Source organism: Natrix helvetica, assembly GCF_964273705.1.
Source record: "Natrix helvetica genome assembly, chromosome: 10".
Lineage (NCBI taxonomy): Eukaryota > Metazoa > Chordata > Lepidosauria > Squamata > Natricidae > Natrix > Natrix helvetica.
Window position 1 is genome coordinate 13,554,404 of NC_138561.1, and position 23,367 is coordinate 13,577,770.

General features: G+C 43.3%; 1 protein-coding gene across 3 annotated transcripts; it reads left to right on the forward strand.

The window, feature by feature from the left end:
- Positions 1-7,315: 7,315 nt before the first annotated feature.
- GFOD2 (Gfo/Idh/MocA-like oxidoreductase domain containing 2) lies at positions 7,316-15,354 on the forward strand. Of its 3 annotated transcripts, XR_014176215.1 has the most exons (4): positions 7,316-7,480; positions 9,547-9,892; positions 12,531-14,533; positions 14,663-15,354. XR_014176215.1 is itself a non-coding variant. In XM_081962901.1 (3 exons), the coding sequence occupies exons 2-3, from the start codon at positions 9,634-9,636 to the stop codon at positions 13,427-13,429; spliced, it is 1,158 nt and encodes a 385-aa protein (XP_081819027.1). In that variant the 5' UTR covers positions 7,316-7,480; positions 9,547-9,633; the 3' UTR covers positions 13,430-15,354. The 3 variants fall into 3 exon arrangements, 2 of the variants coding, with proteins under 2 accessions (XP_081819027.1, XP_081819028.1); XM_081962901.1 differs by having other exon boundaries at positions 12,531-15,354; XM_081962902.1 differs by lacking the exons at positions 7,316-7,480; positions 9,547-9,892 and adding an exon at positions 10,534-10,658 and having other exon boundaries at positions 12,531-15,354.
- The last annotated feature ends 8,013 nt before the right edge of the window (positions 15,355-23,367 follow it).

Sequence of the window (23,367 nt, forward strand, 5' to 3'; positions counted from 1 at the left end):
TGAATAGAGTAGAAGGATAAAGAGTCAATGAAGATCTTGCAAAGTACAAACCATTCGTCTGAAGGGTCGGATCCAGTATTTTGAATCATCTCCAGCTACAGATGGAAAATGGAGACCCAAATCTCTAAATTTCTGGAAGTTTTCTTGTTTGTGTCATGCAAATGGACCCAAAATACAATTACCATCATCGCCCTGTTCCTAAATGTGAGTGGTGTGTATGTCTGAGAAGAAGAACCTGGACAGATGAGATTTGATAAATTATCATTCTTCATCACATCCCCAGTGATGTGCCCAATCAATCTGGATTCATGCTGAGGGTCAGCTTGCTCTTTTAACCTGATGGATTAGTCCATTTATAAACCTCAGCCAAAAACATGCGAGGTTTGCCCTGCGCAAGGGCAATATTTTCAGCATTCGCCTAGGACATGGAAATGGGCCTCCAGAGATATTGCTGCTTTATTTGCATATTAAGAGCCATACGCTGAAAATTGAAACAGAGGTGAAGATTTTGCAAATTTATGCAAATATTGTAACCTTTACTGGGGAAGGTTGCTTGCTACAATCTTGTGCATTATCCTTGTTTAGAGATAGAACTTAAAGTTTTCTCCACGCAGAAGCATGCAGGTAGTCCTCAGCTTACAACAGTTCATTTAATGACCGTTCCAAGTTCCAACGACACTGAAAAAAAGTGACTTACAACTATTTTTAAGTTACCTTTGAAGCGTCCCCATGATCATGTCATCAAACATCAGATGCTTGGCAACTGGTTCATACTTATGACTGTTGCTGTGTCAAGATCATATGGTCACCTTTTGCAACCTTCTGGCAAGCAAAGTCAAGGGGGAAGAAAGATTCACTCAACAGCCAGGTTACTTAACTTATCAACTGCAGTGATTCACTTAACTGTGGCAAGAAGGGTCATGAAGTGGAACAAAACTCATTTAACAAATGTCTCATGTAACAGAAGAAAGTTTGGGCTCAATCATGGTCATAAGTGGAGGACTACCTGCACTAGATTGATTAGATAAAAAAGATGAGAGAGAAATGATAGATACAGATGTTTAACAAATTCCTTGTCCTGAAACAAGTTTGAAAACCCCTATTTTAGAATATAGGAGCAAAGGGCCCAGGTGCTCTTTGAAGGCAGCTTGTGGCCTCCTATCCTTATTTGCATCTCCTGGGACATTTTATGCCAGAGAACAAAGAGTTAGTTCTTCCTTTTGGAAGAAAGCAAAAATAATTTCATTGTAAATTTATTACGGTAGAAGAGGACATTTCTGAATACACCAAAATCCCAGGTCTTCCCAAAAGATGGTCCTCGGTGACTTTCAGTTAAGAGCAGAAGCAGCCTGACTGCAGGATCAGAAACAGAGTAAAAGGAGTCTTGGAAATGTTTATTTAGTCAAAAGTGTACGAGATAACAGGTGTAAGTATAAACATGGACATGAACAAGGAAAATGGGTACGAATAAATTGGGACAATAGGACAGGGACGGTAGGCATGAGGTGAGGTCCACAGTAGACAGTTTAAAGTTTATTGTTTCTTTAACACAATAAGTATCTCATCTTCCAAGCATAAGCCAAATACAACAGTTTCTACAATAATTCACATCACATCACAGTCTGAAAGACAAAATACATAAAAGTAGCAGCCAATATTTTAAGGATGATAAAAGATGTCATGTGACATTTGTAATTTTAAAAAAGGAAAGGTGTAAAAATACTCAGAGTTCCTTAATTACTTCTAGAAAAGGCCAGACGAAATGAGGCTGTCATCGAAAGATGCAAAGGGAGGTGATCCAAAAGGATTCCCTTCCAGTATGAGACTCACTAAGTGATCCTCAGGGACTGGGAGAGGCTTCTAGCAGAACACTGTTGACTCTTCCAGTATGATTCACACTCAAGTGCCCACTCAGGGACTGAAAGGGTCACCCAGGGCAGCCCCAGAGAGGACGTCCAGTGTGAGTCGCACAGAGTGTCAGCTCAGGACTGAATGAGAAGGCAGCGGATCAACAACCAGGCTCATTCAGTGTGAGTGGCACAGAGTGCAAACACAGGGACTGAAAGTTATCATGGTGTGTGTGTGTCTGCTGTGTGTGTGTGGGGGTAGCTGGCGATAGTGAGCCGGATGGGTTCTCTTCCAGTTTGGGTATCACTGAGGGGGACTTCAAGGACTGGAGGAGGCTTCCAGCTGAGCGCTGTTGAGTCCTCCAGTGTGATTCTCCCTCAGCGCCAACTCAGGGACTGAAAGAGTCACCCAGTGGACCGACAGAGAACATCCAGTGTGAGTCTCACAGAGTGTCAGCTCAGGACTGAATGAGAAGGCAGCGGATCAACAACCAGGCTCATTCAGTGTGAGGGGCACAGGGTGGAGGCTCAGGGACTGAAAGACCTCAACAGTCAAGGCAATCGCTATCATCTCCATGATCTGTTTGTATGGGGGATGCTTGTGGGGCCCTCTCTGCTCCTAAGAACCAGGCCAGATAATTCATCCGTATTTCAACAATCCAAAGCCAGACATAGCATTAAAAAGAGGTCATAGTTTCTTGTTTTAACAATAACTGCTATGGCTATAATTATGCAAGACTATAAAACTATACATATTTTTTTTTACAAAATACCAGCCACAACTAAAGAGTGAAGTGGGTGGTTTTCTGTGTTAATGAAACCAACATATGGTTTGAGGGGATCTTCTGTATGTCCATTTTCATTCACATGCGGAAGTTAATGTTCTTGATGATCATATTCATTCTTCTTTTCCATTCCTCTTCCACTGCAAGCTCAGAACGAACTCTCCTATCTTCCTTGACACTGTCCTACATGCCTTCATGTTTTCCTTCTGGTTATAAGAACTTTTCGTCATGGCAAAATTATGCCAGGCAATAAAATTATTAAATATGTGATCAATCAGCCCCAACTATAATTAAAAAGGGACCACTGATGTTTTCTTTCAGGTACTAAAAACCACCACCATGGCTAAAATTATGCCAGGGAGAAAACTATTGTATCTATGATCAAACAACAACCACATAGCACTAAAAATGGTAGCTGAGATCTTCTTTCTGGTTCTAAGAACCTTCATCATGGCCCAAATTATGCCACGCCATAAAACTGTAAAATCTCTTATCAGTCAAGCAGCCTCACCTAGTATTAAGAAGGGCTGCTGAGACTTTCTTTCTGGTTTTAAGAACCATCGCCATGGCCAAAATGCCAGGCAGAAAATTATTGTATCTATGTTCAATCAACTGCCACACCTAACATTAACCATGGCTGCTGAGACTTTTTTTCTGCTTCTAAGAACCTTCGCCATGGCCAAAATTACACAGGCAGAAAACTACTCTCATGCATCGCCACACCTAGCATTAATGGGTGTGGTGTTTTGTGTTAATGAGAAAGACTTATGCTTTGGGGGATACTTTTACTGGTCTGTTTTGATGAAGTTGTCTTCTTGATGAAGATCGTATTCATTCTTCTCTTCCATTCCTCCCTTTTCACCAGCAACTGCAAGTTGATAGCTGACTCTTCTGTCTTCCAAGACGCTGTCGTATATGCCTTTGGGGAAAAAAATCCAATGCTACTTCAACTGCCACTGTAGTTTTACCACTAAGAACATGGTTACTATTACATCAGACAGAGGTGGAGACATGGTGGTGTTAGCTTACTCCCTAGGAACAATGGATCCCCAGTTAGTGAAAACCATTCATCCCACCGCCGTACCGTAAAATTTTAAAGCATAAGAGACTCAACCAAAATTACCTCAGCATGTACAAGGCCACATCCTTTTTCATCAGCAACTGCAAGTTGACAGCTGACTCTTCTGTCTTCTCTATAAAATGTATTATCAATGAACAGCCACACCTACCATTAAAATGGGCTGCTCAGTTCTTCTTTCTGGTTCTAAAAACCATTGCCAAGGCCAAGATTATGCCAGGCACAAAAAAAAGTATAAAATCTATTATCAATGAACAGCCCCAACTACCATTAAAATGGGCTGCTCTGTTCTTCTTTCTGGTTCTAAAAACCATTGCCAAGGCCAAAATTACGCCAGGCAAAAAAAAAAGTATAAAATCTATTATCAATGAACAGCCTCACCTAGCATTAAAATGGGCTGCTCAGTTCTTCTTTCTGGTTCTAAAAACCATTGCCAGGGCCAAAATTACGCCAGGCACAAAAAAGTATAAAATCTATTATCAATGAACAGCCTCACCTAGCATTAAAATGGGCTGCAGTTCTTCTTTCTGGTTCAAAAAACCATTGCCAAGGCCAAGATTATGCTGGGCAATAAAACTATTGAATCTGTTATTAATGAACAGCCACAACTACCATTAAAGTGGGCTGATCAGTTCTTTCTGGTTCTAAAAACCATTGCCAGGGCCAAAATTACTCCAGGCACAAAAAAGTATAAAATCTGTTATTAATGAACAGCCCCAACTACCATTAAAATGGGCCAAGGACATAAACAATATTTAAGTGTGTCCAAAAGAAACAATCATCAAGCCCAAGGAAACAAAAGGACCAAATCACCTCCTCACTGGCAATCAGCACCCATACGAGCATAGATGCACTCCAAGATTATCATCAGACCAATAGTGAAGAAATGAACAATACCTCAATCAAGGAAATGCCAAACAAGGTACTAACAAATAGCTCTACCAAAAAACATCTAAGACTACTTCTACTAACACTCAAATGACTATAAGCCACTAGAACATAAGTTGACCGCAAAGCACGCTCCCTCCTAGCTCTGAGAATCGCAACGTCTAAGAATTTCAGCTAGAATTACCTCAGACCGCAGAAGGCCACGTCTCAGCCTAAGGTCTTGGGCTGCGGAGGCTCAGTCGGGAGAGATTTTTTGCACCTCCCGCGCCCCGCAGCATCGTCTCTTTCGAAGGAAAAGAGACGCAGCGGCGTCTGCTGCTTCTGCAGCGCGCTCGCTTTTTTTTTTGCTTCAGGTGAGGAGCCCGCCGGCTTTTTAAATCGTCCCCGCCCCTCGGAGGGGGGGTAAAGAGGCAGCCCAGCCAATCCGAGGGAACGGGTTTCCAAAAGCAGCCAATCACAGCGAGTGTGTGGGTGTGTAAGAAAGGAACGGGAGGCCGTCCGAGAGCGCTTGGAGGGAAAGGCGCGTGCGGCATCGCTCGAGCACACAGGTGCACGTGCAGCTGTGTCACCTCGTCAGGGGCCCCGCCCGGCTCCCGCAGCGGTTGCGGCTCATCACGGCCAGGTGTGCGGCGGCCACACAGGTGAGGGCGATTGGAGGCAGGCAGGCGCGTCTGCGCAGTGTTTCTGTGCGTGTAAAATGCCTTCTCCTCCAAGATTCGCCCCTCCCCGGGGACCCTTCGCACTACAAATCCCATCCGCCAGCCAACTACCTCTCAGCCTTTTGCATGAGAGGCCGGGGTAGCTTTAGCTTGGAGCCTTCCTTCTCCTCTCCCCGCCCTCTGCAAAGGGTCGGGTTTTAAATTATCTTTGATCTCTTGGCAGAGGTGATTTGAGGGCTGAGAGATCGGAAGGGGCATTGGCTTTATACTGGGGGTGCTTTGGATTACAAATCCCATCAGCCACCTCCGGGGTGAGGATGTTGATAGGTCCCTTCTTGCAAGAGACATCAAGACATTGAATAAGCCCTCCCCTTAAATACTCATTGTTTAAAGAAAATCTGAAAATTTAATTAAAAAAATAAAATTACACATATAGACATATATTATGAGATGCTTTGGACTACAGATCCCATTAGCCAGCTTCCGGAATGATGACTGATGGGGATTACTTCTCTTGCAATAGATTAGCCCCTCTAGTTGTTGGGTCCTCCATACCTAAAATTCAAGCCCCCCTTTTCTGTGTTTTTGTGTTTTGCTTGCATCTTCCCCACCATGTTACAATCTTGCCAAGGAGCCCTTGGTTTTATAACATTGAATTTGTTATTTTTAAGATAAAATTCCAGGACTGCTTTGCTTTGCTTTGCTTTCTAAGAATTCTGCTTCAATGTTATTAATGGAGTTTTTGATACATGATGTCTTACTGCCTGAAAGTGACCCAAATTTGAAATTGTTTCCTTCTTTCTTTGTTACAGGAACTCTGTTGCTCAGAAAAGGATATTAAGGAATGAGTAGCATCATGACCAGTCTGACTATGCTCTCCCAACATGCTAACCATATTTCTGCTTTGCCATTCATGTATTGCGTTGAACCCAATAAGCCATCGATAAAAATGGTTTAATGCTTTGCTTATCTGAAGATGATCACAAAAAGTACAATGGTCATAAAGAAAGATGAGTCAATTGCCAAGCATCCAAATTGTGGTCATGGGGATGCTGCAATGGTCATAAATGGCCGTTAAAATGAGGACCCAGATTGTTGGATGAAATCTGCTGATTCCATAAACCGCTTAGAGAGGGCTGTAAAGCCCTGTGAAGTGGTGTATAAGTCTAAATGCTATTGCTACCGGTATATCCTAAGAAACCCAATTAATAAGTTCTCAGACAGTCCTTGGGACATCAAGTAGAGACTGATGGAATGAATAGAATAGAATAGAACTCTTTATTGGCAAGTGTAATTGGACACACAAGGAATTTGTCTCCGGTGCATATGCTCTCTGTACATAAGGGAAATTAAATACATTCATCCGGAATCATAAGATACAACACTTAGTCATAGTCAAGGTTACTAATGAGCTATGAAATCGTACTATAAACAATATAAATTGAAAGATACAAGCAACATGGTTATAATCATAAGTGGGGAGAGAGAAATATTAGGAAGGAAGAGAAGAAGAATAGTAATACAGTCCTAGTAAATTATTGAGAGTGTTGTGGAAATTAGTTTTTAAACAGAGTGATGGCATTCAGGGAAAAAAATAAAATTAAGCATTTTGCATGTTGATCTACCCTTAGGAGCAGATTCAGGAGCAGGAGGAAAATCCCACACTCCTTCCGTTTTGTTTCGACACGCTCACAACAGCCCTGTAAAGTAGGATAGAAATCGACAACCACAACATGGTTGTAGGGGGGCAGATCGCCCCCTGCTGCCCACTGTCAGTTATAAAGCAGCTAATGTTGCCTTCTGCAACATGCAAACGAAGCTTTATATAAGGTTATTAGGGTGGCGTGTAAATCAGGTTAGCACCTTCTATAATGGGGAAAAAACCGAAGGAAATATTGAATCCTATTGGAAAACAAAAACTCAATGAAACTCTCTAGGTTCAGCATGCTGAAAGCAGAAGGGAGACAGACGCAGCTCTTTGTTCTGCCCCGCCCCGAGCGTCGGCGCACGCGCAGAGCGCTCCTTTCCTCTCCCCCCCCCCCCAGGTGGGAGGAGGTGGCGCCGCTCGCGAGAGGGGAGGCGTGCGCGCCGCCGCCGTCGTCGGGAGCGAGCCAGCAGTGAAACTGGCCGTAGTTCCGCGGCCCTTCTTCGCTTCTTCTTCTTCTCCGCCTCCGGCCGAGCCGCGCGTTGAGAAGGGGAGGATGGGGCGCCGAGGGACACGAGGTGGGTCTGGGGGAAAGGGAGAGGATGGGGGGGGGGGTCTCTTGGCAGGTGTCCCTGTGAATGTGCGTGCACGCATTGGTGTGAATGTCTATGTCTCACCAACTCCTTCTAGTGATTCTCCCGATGCCCGAGTGTGCCTACGGTTAGCATAGCCTTTATGGTCATTGTACATCGTATGTACAACGGAATGGGTTACAGAGGTCTCTGTCTAGGCTTTTGTGTCTACACGTGTCTTGGTCCATACGTGGGTGGGTGAGCATTTGTACCACCCAGGAGGAGGTTTAACCCAGGCGTGTCTATGGGTTATAGATTATAGATCAGGGATCATCCCTCCGGCACCCAAGAAGGAGCTGCCTCTGAGCCAACACATGCATCAGATGCTTCTTGGGGTGCCCTTAATGCAAAGCACCCCAATGAGTGACAGGGGTCCTAAAGGTCCCCCCGCCCACCCCGTTTTGCAGGGGTTGCTGTCCAAGGCATCTCCCTGAATGTTTTATTTATTTATTTCAGTGGTTCCCAACGTAAAATTTGATTTTTTAATGGGAGCAATTTGAACCTTGTTTAAACCAAGCTCTGCCTGAATAGACTTCACTTTTTGAGTAAAGTAAGAATTGTATGTCATTGGGGGGGGGGGCAGGATTTTAGAGGATTTTAGAGATGCTTAGGTGGGGCATGGCCCAAAAAAAGGTTGGGAACCACTTGAGTTTAGTTTGTCGCTCATGTGCAAGATAACAGGAATAGGAATAAACATGAATAAGAACACAGGAAATGGATATGAATAAGTGGGGACAATAGGACAAGGATGGAAGGCACACTGGTGCGCTTATTCACGCCCCCTATTGACCTCTTAGGAATGGGGTGAGGTCAACCGTAGACAGTTTAAGGTTAAAGTTATCTGCCAGATCCTGTTTTAAAGCACGGGGCTCTAAGGCTTTGTGCCTGACCAGTTCTGTCTGAAACGGTGATGATAAAGATCTTGATCCATTCCATCTTGCTTTCTAATCCCCAAAGCTTTCTGATTGCTTTGGCCACGGATATAAAACATACGGATCCCCAGGGAGCAAGTGGCCTTCTACTCCTCTTTGTGACCTTCTTGACTCTGGAATTCTGGGCCAGGGTCTCTCTAGGTTGGACCGTGGAGTAGGGGAAGGGGCAGTGGCTTCGCTCTTGTTTAGAGAAGAGAGTTTAAAAAGCAGTGTGTTTTGTAGACGGGATCTGTTTTGAGCCCCGTGGTCATCGTTAGCCAATGTGTGGATCCTTCCACATTCCCCATTTTGTCCGTAGCCACATGAAGCTCTGCTGGGCCAAGGCCTTTGGCAGGTTGGCTTGAGATGTGATGAATGCATTGCTGAGAGACAGCTCCACCCTTCTTGGGTTATCTGTGGGCCCAAAAAGAGATGTGGAGAACCTGAAATGGAACAGATCTCTGCAGGCAGGATCATTAGCCTCTGTGCTAATTCTCTCACTCACACAATATCCACTGCGTATGCGAATCATGAAAGGAAATATTTGCAGTGCATACAGATAGTCCTTGGCTTACAACAGCTCATTGAGTGACCGAATGGCACTGAAAAAAAGTGACTTACAAACATTTTTCACATTTCTGGCTGTTGCAGCATCCCTGGGGTCACATTAGGATGCTTGACAACTGACAATTGTGACAGTTGCAGTGCCCCAGTGTCATGCCCTTTTGCGACCGTCTCACAAGCAAAAGTCAATAGGGAAACCAGATTCACTTAACAACGGGTGTTACTAATTTAAGAACCACAGTGATTCACTTAACAAACGTGGCGAGAAAAGCCGTAAAATGGGGCCACACTCACTTAACAAACGTCTCACTTAGCTACTTAAATTTCAGGCTCAATTGTGGTGAGAGGTTTAGAGCTACCTGTATTGCATGTGGGCAGGATTAATATTTAAAAGTATATAGAAAGGCAGTCAAATTGAGACGCTTCCTCAGAATTGGATGTTGAATAAACTACCTTTAGGTTAAATAGGAACCTGGCAAATCAAGCATGTGTTTTGTGAATGATCCATCCCCCCCCCCCCCTTCCTCTCTCTTGTAGACACCACGAATGAACCAAGATGCTGAAGAGATCGGCTGTTCTTTGGGAGCTTTGCCCTGGGGGACTGGAGTGTGAAAGGAGCACAAAATGAAAATGCTTCCCGGTGTCGGGGTATTTGGGACCGGGAGTTCGGCCCGTGTGTTGGTCCCTCTGCTGAGAGCCGAAGGCTTCTCCATTGAAGCTCTATGGGGGAAGACTGAAGAGGAAGCAAAACAGCTAGCTGAGGAAATGAACATTTCCTTCTACACAAGTCGAACAGATGATGTTTTGCTGCACCAGGATGTAGATCTGGTTTGCATCAACATTCCCCCACCGCTAACGCGACAAATTGCAGTGAAGGCTCTAGGTACTGTGTTTTTTCCCGCAGCCAGTTTTGGGCATTGTATAAGATTTCAGTTTACTCTTGGGTGGACGCCAACTGGAAGACGGTCACAGTCGTTGAGTAATTAATGGCAGAAAATTGAACATTTCATCCTGGAACAAATTGTATCAGGGAACTGGGAATTCTGTTGTTAAAAACCCTCATGCCTGCTGAATTTTCAGTTGGTAAAGTAAAGGCCCTGATATTTGTTTTCAACTACAAACTTGGAGGACTATTGTTACTCCAAAAAGAAGAGATTGCATGCATCTCCCATAGGGAGAAAAATGATCACACCACCACATGCCTTGCAAATAAATAAATTATGGGGGACATAGAAAGAAAATTAATGCATAGAACATTTCCTGCAGTGGCTCAGATCCACATAGGGTGAGCTTGAAAATGATTAGGCCATAGGACAATTAGCTTGTGCCCAGATATGTTTTATTTGAGGGCTTTGCTTTTGAAGGTACAATTTTCTGATAAACATACTTGCTTTCCCTAGGTTGGATTTTCATAGCAGATGCCACATATTAAAAAACAAAACAAACCCTTGGGAACCGAGGTCTTCTTTTCATTTTTGACAGCCAGCCAGTATTAACCCTTTGTTTAAACCCAAACGACAGGTAGTCCTTGTTTAGCAATCACAACTGAAATTGGCACAACTTGATCATTAAGCAGAAGGTGGCTGAGTGAAGCTGCGGCTGTGCTTACAACCTTACTTCCCCTTTACAGACCTGCAAAAATTGTAAATGTGAGTCTTGGTTGCAAAGTTACTTTTTCATCACTGTTATAACTGCAACAGACGGTACAAAAGGACTACCTGTATTCCTGCATGGATTTATTTTCATTTATGCATGATGAAACTTTTCTGTGTTTCAGTAACAATATTGTTGCATGGTCTTTTCCTAAGCAACAAAGCCAAAAAAAAAAATAGTTATGTTGATTGTTGAAAGAGTACTCAGGACAATTTGCTTGCCTGTGTGCATACAGGCCAAGTTATATATTTCAGGAGCATTGTATGCTGTTTTAATGCTTGGCTTGGCTTGGCTTTCGCCTTCTTCCTCATGCAATTCTCTGAATTGCGGGCTTGTACTCCTACTCAAGATTAATTCAGCATTCCACCCTTGCTGTGTCTGGCAATATTTTCTGCCCAATTCCTGGGAGAACAGCCAGGTTTTCAAAGACTTTCAGACTGTCTCTTGAGTTGCCTGAACAGTGCAGCTCAGTAGCTGTTTCTCAGGGTATTTTTTTTTAGCAGCCTCACCTCTGCGAATTGCAACCATGATCCAGCACTATAAGCAGGAAGATTAATCATTTATATTCCTCGTAAATAAAACTGACATAATGTCCCAGGCCTTCGGAACAAAAATGCTTTTTTTTTTTTTGTAGAAATTAAGACAGGCATTTTCTGTATATGACTGAATTAACTTTACATGTTCTGAGAAGGGATAAAGTTATAAACAAACCAGCATGTTTCTTTTCTTTCCCAAAAAGCTTTTTATTTTCCATTTTCATAACATATAATCACATGCTTACTATTACATAGCCAACATCGTATTGTATTATTAAATGTTTACATCAATTCATCTTACCATCAACTCCCCAAAAGAAAAAGACAAAAACACAGTTATTGGCTCTTCTGCTCTCCATATACTATATTTGCGTGTTTTCACTTTCTTCTCCCTCTCTCATCCCCCTCCCTACCTCCTTTCTTCTCTCTATCATCCTTCCCTTCTCTACTTCCCCTTCCTCTCTCCTACTTTCCTCTCTCCTCATTTCTCTCCTCTTCTTCCCCCCTCCTACCCTCCCTCCTATCTCTCTCTTCTTCCCTTACCTCTCTCCTTCCCACGCTTCATCTTATTTGCTTGGTGTATTTCAGCTTCTGAGCAAGCTCCATTTTATGTTGTTGGTATTTATAGTTCCTTTTCAATATACATATTTGATTTTAAACATATATTCTCCTTTTTAAGAAAGAAAAATAGAACAAAAAAGTATACATATATAGTCATTGTACTTTTTACTTTTAAGGCCCCCTCCCCCCAGCCTAATTTTGGTCGAGATGTAGACCTGGTTACAACCAGCTTGTTTCTGTAGCATTGCTGTTCATTGGAAATCTACAAAGACTGCAACATCTTTAACCCTTAAACGGTAGAATAAACAACTTCAGATGTCCCGGAAAAAAAATGATTTCTTAACCACTGCATTTCTTGTTATCAGTTCATCTCGCTGCTATAACATGTATTACAAAAACAAGCAGACAAGTTCATTTTTCATGGATGAATTGCTAAAAATAACTAAATATTACTTCCTGCTGAATCAACACAACCAGTTTAGGAGGCTCTTTAATGACTAAAAAGATGTCAGGAGGAATAATAGACAAAATATGAATGAAATGTGAGCACCTGTTGCAGTGCGCTTTATCCTCCAATCTAACAGGAAACCTGAGAAATAGCATAAAGCCCTGATAATCCCTTGCAGGCAGCAAAAAAAAAACATAGCAGAATGTAAAATAAAAGCAAAGTAGTTGGAAATTGGCTAGTCTGCTTTCGAAGGCTTCGTTTTTCTCATTGATTGGGTGTTGAATAAAAAGTCCCCAAATTGAAATGCTGCCCTTTGTTCGCAGGAATTGGAAAGAACGTCATCTGTGAGAAAGCCGCTACCTCTCTCGATGCTTTTAGGATGGTCACGGCTGCTAGGTATTACCCCAAGCTCATGAGCATCGTGGGCAACGCTCTGCGCTTCCTACCCGCGTTTGTCAGAATGAAGCAGTTACTCGACGAGCACTATGTCGGCAGCATCCTGGTCTGCGACGTGCGAGTGTACTGGGGCAGCCTCCTCAGCCAGAAGTACAACTGGATCTGCGACGAGCTGATGGGCGGGGGCGGCCTGCACACGATGGGCACTTACATCGTAGACCTGCTGACCCATCTCACAAGCCAAAAGGCCGAGAAGGTCCACGGGCTGCTGAAAACATTCGTCAAGCAGAACTCGGCCATCAGCGGCATCCGGCATGTCACCAGCGATGACTTCTGCTTCTTCCAGATGCTGATGGCAGGAGGCATCTGTAGCACAGTGACGCTAAACTTCAACATGCCCGGGTCCTTCGTTCACGAGGTCATGATCGTAGGCTCAGCTGGCCGCCTTATTGCTCGCGGGATGGACTTATATGGCCAGAAGAACGCAGCTCCCCAGGAAGAGCTGTTATTTAAGGACTCCCTGAATATCCACGCGGAGCTTTCCGAAAAAGAATTCAAGGACATCCCTCTGCTGTACCTCAAAGGAATGGTCTACTTGGTGCAAGCTCTCCGCCTTTCCTTCCAGGATCAGGAGGACCAGAGGACCTGGGATCCCAAACCAGTGGCCATGGCAGCTTCTTTTGAAGATGGCCTCTATATGCAAAGTGTGGTCGAAGCCATTAAAAGGTCCAGCAGGTCTGGAGAATGGGAGACGGTGCAGGAGATGATTGAAGAGCCCGATGCCAACCAGAACCTCTGTGAGGCGCTGCAGAGAAATAACCTATAATGCAGATATTCCTGCAAAACGGGACCATTGGAAGCAGAAGGGGTGGGAGGGTGGAATGGAAGCAGGGGAAAAGAGGAAGGGTATATGTGTGTAAAGGGGGAGTTTGTGGTGTTTTTTTTTTAATCTCGGAGAATTTTAATTGTTGCAGATGTACGTGTCTCTGGTTATTTAAAATTTAATAACTTGTGTATTGTTAGGAAAACTTGAATTGCCAGTTGCACTCAGCAGACAAGAGCTCTGTCCCCCCCCCAAAATCAAGAGCTTTTGGGGTGCCAAGCTCTCTTCTGCGCCCAGCTCACCTATTAATGCAAGTTGAACCTAATTGGCATGTAGTGCTAGAGAATGCTGATTGTTTTTAAAATAGGAATCGAAGTTATTTTTTTAACAGCTCTTTGAGGTGGGGAAACAGCGTCCCCAAAGGAATACAAGGAGGTGAATCTTTAGAGCTGGTCCTTTTAAGAGGATTAGAAGGGACAGATACAGGTATCTCTTTGCAGAGACACAAGACTTTGCTACAATTCAGGGAGCGAGCGGTAAAACGATCATGTTCATTCATCGGGTTTCCCCAACTCTCATATGAAGCCCGTCTGTACCGGAAGACTAAAGCATGGATCTGAGAAAGCTTGCCTTGAATTAACCCAGTCTAGAACTCCATGCCTAGATGCTGCAGACACTTTCCAGAATTTCTCAGTCTATCCGTGGCAGTAGAAATGGGAAAAATGATGATTAGCGCCCAAGGCCCTAAAAAAAGTGAAATGGGATATATATATATATATATTGCAAACGATCCTAAAAACACAAGTTCCAGGCGTAGCTATAAAAGAAGAGACAGACATCACGATCTCCGGAACTTAAAATATATTATCCACTTAGCTTTCGTTAGCCTCTGCTAACATCGTCAGAGTATACAAACTACCCTTGAAGAAGAATTTGCCCTTATACATCATTGATCATTTTGGCCATTGCGTGCATTGATAGGCCCGTCCACCTGCCTCCAACCTGTAGTTAGCTCTGTGGTTTTTGCTTCAGACATGTTAATCTGTTGGAGGCTTAGCTGCTCTATCGCACTTGGGACTGCTCATCTCCCGGGAATGACACTGAGCTGTCATATATTCTAATTCCTCTCTGCCTTCATATACCCCATCCCATATATGGATGGATGGATGGATGGATGGATGGAAGGAAGGAAAGAATGGTTGGATGGGATGAGATGGGATATGTGAAGGCAGAGAGGATTTAGAATTAAGTTCCTTCCCTTGAAAAAACACACACACCAAAAACTTCCTGTTTTTTGCACCAACAGGGTGATTTTAGAAGTGACTGTCTATCTACAATTTGCATCTCCTCTTGCTTCATTTCATCTGACAAAAACACCCGATGGAATGCAGTTGCTGTTTGTGCATCTTCTTACCCTTGTTGGTACGAGGGTTCTACAGGACTCTGTCCTTTTCTTTCCATCCAATATTTTTCTCCCCCTGCCTTTTTGCCATGCTAGCCAGTCCCACCAATGTCGATTGTTTGGCAGTGCAAAAAAACCATGCCCCGTAGCCAGCTTTGTTGGTGAGAATTTTCGGCTGCTTCATGAAGCAAGCATTAAAACTATCCGAAGGGAGGGAAGCTGACCTTGAAAACATATCCGAGTTACTCTGAACTGTAATCTGGTAGGGCTGGGCATTTGTTGGAAACAATCCAAGATAAACAGCGGTTTATTGAATTGAAGCAAACTGGTTCCTTTGCCTTTCTCCCATTTTTTTTTAATGCTGTAAAGATCTCTGGAGGAGATTTTATTACCAGAACTCGGAGAAAAAATAACCCCAAACTTTTTAATGAAACGTTGTTTACTTGAATGTTATTTTATTTTTCTTACACTGTTTTCCTACTGGGTTGTAATCCTGTAAATTAAGATAAAGCATTAACAAGCCTGACTCCCTTGTGCTCTTTTAAATGATAGTCTATAATGGAAACTAAGCACAGATACAATCAAGGGCCAGATCAGCTGCTCTGCTTCCCCGAGGGGGAAAACAATCTTAATTATTTTTTTTCTTTTTTGTGACTTTGAAGCTATTTTTAGGTGCCACGGCTATATCTTATGATTAGCATTTCAGTTGGACTAACGAGGTCCAGGATTTGTATAGCTTTTAGAGCAGCGGTCACCAAGTGGTGGTCCATGAGAAAATTTTGGTGGTCCACAGAAAAATTATTTGCATTTTTTATATTGCACTAAATTAGGGGTCCTCAAACTACGGCACCTGGGCCAGATATGTGCAATGAACATTTGTGTTGCTGCAGAGAGTCTCCACCTTTGGAGTCTTTTTGTGCAGGTTGGAGGGGAGAAGAAATTCCAACTTGGGGTCTGCTTCGGCCTCCTGGTGCGGCTTTGGGCGAAGGCTGGAGGGAAGCGCCGCTGGTGGAGTATATATATGTTTATTTTTTCAGATACAAGCTGATAGCCTCCGTACAAATAATACATTAAATTGTATTGCTTGCAAATGGGCAAAATAAATACAGCTCCAGGTGGTAACTTCTGTTTATATTTTGCCGTAGTCAAAAGAGCTGATTTTCTGAAGTCATACCTCCCCCTCTTCCTTTTAACACAGACCATCTGATTAAGTAAGAACACTCAATGTCTTTGTACTTCAGCATTAAGGAATCTTGTTTGATCTAGAAAAAAATGCTGATGATGGAATTCTCTCTAAGAAATTCAGGATTCCTCCGAGATCTCTCGGAGGCCTGTATTTGCAATCCAGTGATGGGAAAGTGGACAAAATAATTTAACCCGAAGTTTTCTTTGAGTAAATACGTTTGTATTGGCAAAGGACAATGTGCTCCACCACCCTCTTCCCATATTTTAAGTCGTCGTTCCTTGTTTATTTTCAGCAAATTAGAATAACCTCTTCTTCCTTAATCCCCTCTGTAAGATCACATTTGGATTCAAGGCTAGAAATACCATTTCTGTTCTTTGGGAGGTCTTCCTCAACACATGGTACTTGGGATATGTAACCCAACAAAGCAACCCACCTTTTGTATGTGCGTCTCTTTACTTTGTAAAGAGTAGAGTATAAATAATATGCACTTGACGAGGCTGCAAAAGATACGTAAGAACAGCCATGCCATCTAGTGATGTTCTGGAAACGTTAGCCAAATCTTTTGGAGGATCCCAAAGCTAGGTTAGATGGACAAAGTCCTTCCCAGCTGCTATTAAAAATGCATAGAAATGAAGGTGTCATCCAGAAGAAGTAGATACAAATAAATAAGTGACTATCCTTGCTCGGACTAACTACCTTTATTCCCTGTTATGGGACATACAATGTGGGAGAAACCGGTGTACATCTTGGTCATTGGTTGTAATTACTCAGAAATATCAAGGAGGATCTTAAGATGAATGGACTATACTACTCTCCCTTTTCTAACACTCATGTGGTCACTGGTTTACAGACTTTATACAAGAGCAATTCCATTCCTGCTTAGACTGGTCCCATTTCTCTCTTGCTCTCTATTTTACAACAAGGAACAAGACAAATACTTTTGACACCCGACACTAATAAACAAAGCTTAAAAGAATCACACACCGATGGCCTTCAAGGAGCATCTTCCAGCTTCTTGAGGGGGGGGGGGGAGAGAAGCACTTGATCTCTTGAGGGAAGAGCTTGGCCTCCTATCAGTTAGGATTATTTGTTCTGCGGTGACAGTGGTGGGACTAGGTGAGCTGCGCAAACGCTGAGCATCTTATCAATGTCCACTTGAGTAGACTTATCCACCTCTGTTTTCACTACGGCTCCAGAAGTGGCATTAGGCAGATTCCTCATTTCCTTGCCTTTCTCTTCTGCAACTGCAACAGAAAACAAGAGGATCAGTATGGAGTAATTTTAGACCTAGGTAGATAAGGAAACGATAGCAAAGAAAGTGGCTTTTTGAGTTCCATAGCATAGATATTTCAAAATGCATCATAACTTCCAATTTTTTGAAAAAGGAAGAACCTAGGCTTCACATCAAGAATAGGTTTAGCCAATCACTCAGAGCACCAAACTATTTTTCAATTCCAGCCCTCTCTATTTCCAGGTTGTTACCTTTTGATGGAGTTGTTCTCAGTTCTATGGCGCCTGTCTTGTGTTCTTGTGTAGAAGGAGCCTCCATTGGGGGCAGATCATAGTCCTTGTCCGATGGCCTGTTCATCTCTGGGTTGTCATAGTTAATATATTGATACAAAGGACGCAAACGCTGGGATTTTTCTAGAAGAAACGAGACGGTGAATGTTGTAGAGCAGGTAACTTCTGAAGTATGATGATATGTCATGGAATCCAGCTAGAGTGCTCTCTAAACATGACAAATGTAACCCAATTTGGTGTAGTGGTGAAGGCATCAGGCTAGAAACTCTGAGATTGTGAGATAATTGATAGATGAGAGAGGAGGAGGGAGAGAGAGATGACAGATAGATTTCCTCTTTCGTTAAGGTGGAAACTGAGGTAGATATTGTTCCTGCATCTTTATCTGACCTATTTAGGTACACACCTTGCGAACCTGTCCGACTGGTAAAACCATAAACACCTTCAAACATTCTGCTTATGATTTCTAATGAAAAATTTATTCATTCATTCATTTATACTTCCATACATCCATTCATTCTATATGGCACTCCATTTCCTTAGTTTTTGAGTCATAAGGAACCAACCAGAGGTGGCTTCCTGGACTGGTTGGTACCGCTTTGCTTTGCGCCCGCCGTGCGTTGCTTGCACATGCTCAGTTAATTGTTATTTGTTCTGCGCATGCGCAAAAACATGCCAGCAACGGCAGAAGAGACCGGGGAAACCGGCTCGAGGGCGTGACCAGCCTGGGTCGCTGCTGGTTCTGTGACCCAGGCCAAATCACCACAACTGGTTCTACTGAACCGGTAGCAACCCACTCTGGAACAAACACTTTAGAACTGGAATTTCCATTCTCCCATGAGGGAACATGTTTGAGAAAAATGTTCTTGGTTATCCAAACAAGCAGGAACTCCATTCTGTCTTTTTCATGTCTGCTTATACATTTCTTGAAGAATATCACATACATTGTGGTACACTAGTCATAGAGCTGAGGGCAAGCATTTGCTTCTGTCCGTCTGTCTGTCTGTCTGTCTCTCTCTTTATCTATCTATCTTCTATCCATCTACCTACTGTATTTATCTACCTACCGTATCTATCTATCTATCTATCTATCTATCTATCTATCTATCTATCTATCTATCTATCTATCTATTTATCTATCTATCTATCTATCTATCTATCTATCTATCTATCTTGTATCTATCTATCTATCTATCTATCTATCTATCTATCTATCTATCTATCTATCTATCTATCATCTATGTCTATCTGTTTCTATACTGAGAGAGACAGAGAAAAAGATGATACAGAATTGATTAATTTTGTAGGAGACGTCCCTTATTTACAAATGAAAAGGGAATCACATTCATAGCATTTTAATTGGTAGTTATTTAATATTGATTTAATCTCATTTATGGTTTTTTTTCCCCTAGTCCTTCCTGCTTTGGGACTCCTGAAAGAGCAACAATTAAGTCAACAGCTAACAGGGCTCAATTACGAATCGTGCATCCATAAACTAAACAAATGCTGTCTCCTCATTTGCAGAGCCTTGAAATTCAGTACTTGCATCAGAAAGGAATACAAACGAAATATGGAATATCCCAAGCATTTCCAATCCCTCCAATCCATGCTCCAATGCTCTTCTGTTCACTCACTCTCTGCCGTTGCAGATTCTGGAGGCAGAGAACTCCCTGGGGTGGTGGGTGGGGCTGGGGGGACCTCTTGAGTCGACTTCCTTTTCTTAGATTTCTTGGGCTGCTTCAGCACAAGAGAAGCTTCAGCTTTGGAGCTCTCAGCCTCCTCTGCCCTCGGAGGCAGCTTCTTGAAGTCTGCATGCTGAAAAATGAGCATGTCAGAATCAGTTCTGTGGGGCAGAAAGAAGACAGGAGAGGAGCAAGAAGGAAGGTCCGGTCCCTCTCCCTTGACCCTGATCCAGAGGTGAAATGCTCTGAAGTCTGCTACCGGTTTGCTTCCCTTCGCTTTGCTACTGGTTCGCTTCGCGCACGCATGCTACCGGTTCGCCTGAACCGGTAGTAAAAAAAATGCTACCAGTTCGGGCGAACCGGTAGCGCCAACAATCAGCTGTGCAACAATCAGCTGTGCCACACAATTTCTAATCACACAGCTGATTGTTGGGACGTAAAAAAATGCTACCAGTTAGCCCAAACCAGTAGCATTTTTTAAACTACAGATTCAGGTGAACTGGTAGCATTTTTTACTACTGGTTCGGGCGAACCGGTCCAAACCGGTAGCATTTCACACCTGCCCCAATCCCATCTTGGAAACCAACATAGCTAGACCATGGTTATTGGTTTGAATTGTTGGTCTCCTCCATGCCTTCTTGCAAGCATCCTTACAGAGGGCAGAAGAAACAGTCAGTTAAGATGAAGTCCCGCTCCAAGAAACAGGACCACCTACAACTAGTCTCAAAAATCTTAGAACAAGAAGGACTTAGGGCTTTACAGGAAGTCCTTGACTTACAACAATTCATTTAGTGGCCGTTTGAAGTTACAGTGGCACTGAAAAAAAGTTACTTTTTGCACACTTACGACCATTCCAGCATCCCCATGGTCATGTGCTCAAATTTGGGCACTTGGCAACTGACTCGTATTTATGACGGTTGCAGTGTCCCGGGGTCATGCGATCATCTTTGGCGACCTTCTGACAAGCGAAAGCCAGGTTCGCTTAACAACGGTGTTACTCATTTAACAACTGCGGAGATTCACTTAGCAACGGTGACAAGAAAGGTCGTAAAATGGAGCAAAAGCCTATTTAATCTATTTCACTTAGCAAGAGAAATCTAGGGCTCAATTATGGCCGTAAGTTGAGGACTACCTGTATTTTGCTATCTTAGCTTCCACTCCCATTTTGCAAAGAGAGAAGCCAGCGGATCTTTGAACCCTTTACCCAATATCATTTTTTCCATAGGTGGAGACCTTCCTCCTGAATCAGGTTCAATCTCTAAAAAGAGAAATAAATCATTTCATTCAACACAAGTTTTCTTCCACTTCTGCTTCCTGGAAACCTGAAACTCTAACTCTGCGATACTCAAGGTTCCCTATTCAGTGGTGAGTTTCAAAATTTTTTAGAACCTCTTCTGTAGGTGGGGCCTGCTTTGTGGGAGTGGCTTGCTGGCCATTTGACGGTGGGAGTGGCTTGCTGGCCATGTGACTGGGTGGGAGTGGCTTGCCAACCATGTGACTGGGTGGGCGTGGCCAACTTGTAAAATGTGGTGGAACTCACTTAACAACGCTCTTGTTTAGCAACCAAAATGTTGGCTCAGAAACTCTGTCATTTGAAACATGCAAGTCGGCTGTCAAGTTACAAGACCCTTGCACCCCTAACCCTTTAGAAAAAAAAAACCCAGGGGTGTTCAAACTTGACAGCTTTAAGACTTGTGGACTTCAACTCCCAGAATTCTTAATGATGTGCGGACGGGCGGGGGGAGGGAGCTGGAACCGGTTCTAAACGGCACTGTAGATTTGTGGAACCTCTTCTATAGGAGAGGTTAGAACTGGCAGGAACCCACCCCTGTTCCTATCGCAGAATAATCTCCTTTTGAGTTCCAAGGCACCAGATTTCCCATCGCTTACTTGGTCATTCTTGCCTTGAAGCCATAATTCGTCAGCCAAGCTTGCAAAACTGAAGCAGATTTCAGATTCTTGAGCTCAGGAAACAAGTCTTGCTGTTGCTGGACTTCTTCCTCATACAGCTTGGCATGCAGGTTAATGCCCTTGCCGTCTTCATGCCACTGCAAAGAGGAAACACCCTCACCATTAATTGTGGGCCAAGGGGCAATGTAGAAGAGGAGAGGAAAGAGAGAAAACTGAACCGAATTTTCTCAGGAAGAATATGAAAGATTATTGGCGTGGAGCAAATTAATTTTTAGGGTCACATTCAAAATTATTATTATAGAGGTAAAGGTTCCCCTTGCACATATGTGCTAGATGTTCCCAACTCTAGGGGGCGGTGCTCATCTCCGTTTCAAAGCCCAAGAGCCAGCGCTGTCCGAAGACGTCTCTGTGGTCATGTGGCCAGCATGACTAAACGCTGAAGGCACACAGAACGCTGTTACCTTCCCACCAAAGGGGTCCCTATTTTTCTACTTGCATTTTTACGTGGTTTCGAACTGCTAGGTTGGCAGAAGCTGGGACAAGTAACGGGAGCTCACTCCGTTATGTGGCGCTAGGGATTCGAACTGCCAACCTTTCTGATCGAAAAGCTCAGTATCTTAGGCACTGAGCCACCCTGTTATCATTATACAGCCTGGGCTTACTCCCAAAATACAGATACAAGGTTGACTTACCCCCTGTCCCCGTTCATTTATCGAGTGTGCAAAATTACAACGGCACCCAAAAAAGTGACTTATGAGCGTTTTTCACATGGCGGTTGCAGCATCCCCACGATCGGTTATGAAGCGAACTGTTGCAAATGGAGGACTTGCCTGTATCCGATGCTAGAAGGTGGGTATTTTACTAGCACCATGCCAGATTGCTGTTTCTTTATTATTAAAAGTGCTTCAAAAAAAAAAAAAGGCTACAGTAAGGAGTCTGTGAGTGTCAAAGAAAGTGTATGAGATGTGTACAGGCAATACCTGATCTTGGGAGAAGAGACATATTTTGGGGGAAAATAGTGTGTAACCTTCCAAAGGTGTAATCCCATGATGGCAAACCAATGGCACGCATGCCAGAGGTGACACGCAGAGCCCTCTCTATGGGCACATGCGCCATTGCCCCAGCTCAACCAGCTGGTCGTCAGCTTTCCGAGGCACGCAGGCATGCTGGCCAGCTGGGTGTCAGGTTTCCGGTGGCACAGAGTGCCCAAACCGGAAGGTATCATTAGAAGTATTCTCATTCCAACTAGAAGTATTGATTGGCACATTCCTCTCTCCTGCTTGTTCCTGCATCAAGTTATCCATCCGTTCCATCATTTCAACATACAGTATGGGTTTTGCCAGTGTTTATAAGCCATGCGTCCTTCCGTTTTCCTTTCCTGCATTACTCATCTTTTACCTCCAGTGACTTGATGGTGGGGTTTTCCAAAGCTGCAGCCAGCTGGAACAGAAAATGTGGGATGTTGGTTTTCCCTCCCTGCTTCTTCTCATTGGAGCTTCTGGCACAGGTTGCCATCGCCTTCCAGGTGGGAGAAGAAGTAATAAAAAATCAGAAATGGCACCGGCTGTTGTATGTATTTTCTGGGCAAATCAAATAGCAGATTTACAGTTTATTTACAGTTAGAAATAGTGGCATTTCCTGCTCTCAGGGCACCATTGTTTGAATTGTGGAGAGAAATAGAGAGTCAGAGGGACTGGATTGATGCAAAAGTTAACAAGGTTAAAACATTTTCAGAATTGTACAGGGAAAACAAATTGGAAAGCAAAGTTCTTGGACCCATTCATGATCAGCTACAGCACAACAACTGGTTATTAAACTGTTTATGTCTATGAAGATTCTCAATCATCCAAGTCGCGGTGGTCCCAATGTTGTTTTTGAAAAGGCAACTGGATTTTCTTGGGTATTTTTTCCCCCCTTTGAAGACTTTTCACTTCTCATCCAAGAAGCTCCTTTAGTTCTGAGCTGAAGAACTGAAGAAGCTTCTTGGATGAGAAGCAAAATGTTTTCAAAGAAAAAAACCCGAGAAAGTCCAGTTGCCTTTTGGAAAAAAGTTGGGTAAACTGTGGTTACCAAAAAGCCAACTTAGGGCAGCCTTAGAGAAAAATGGCTCAGTTCCCATGGAAGCTCTGGGTAAAAAATCCTAGTTATTATAGCAATAACTCTAGCAAGTGATGTCAACGGAATTATAGAACAAAAAGCAGATACTTCTGATGTACCAAGGACAGATAGCTTTTTGGGTGTC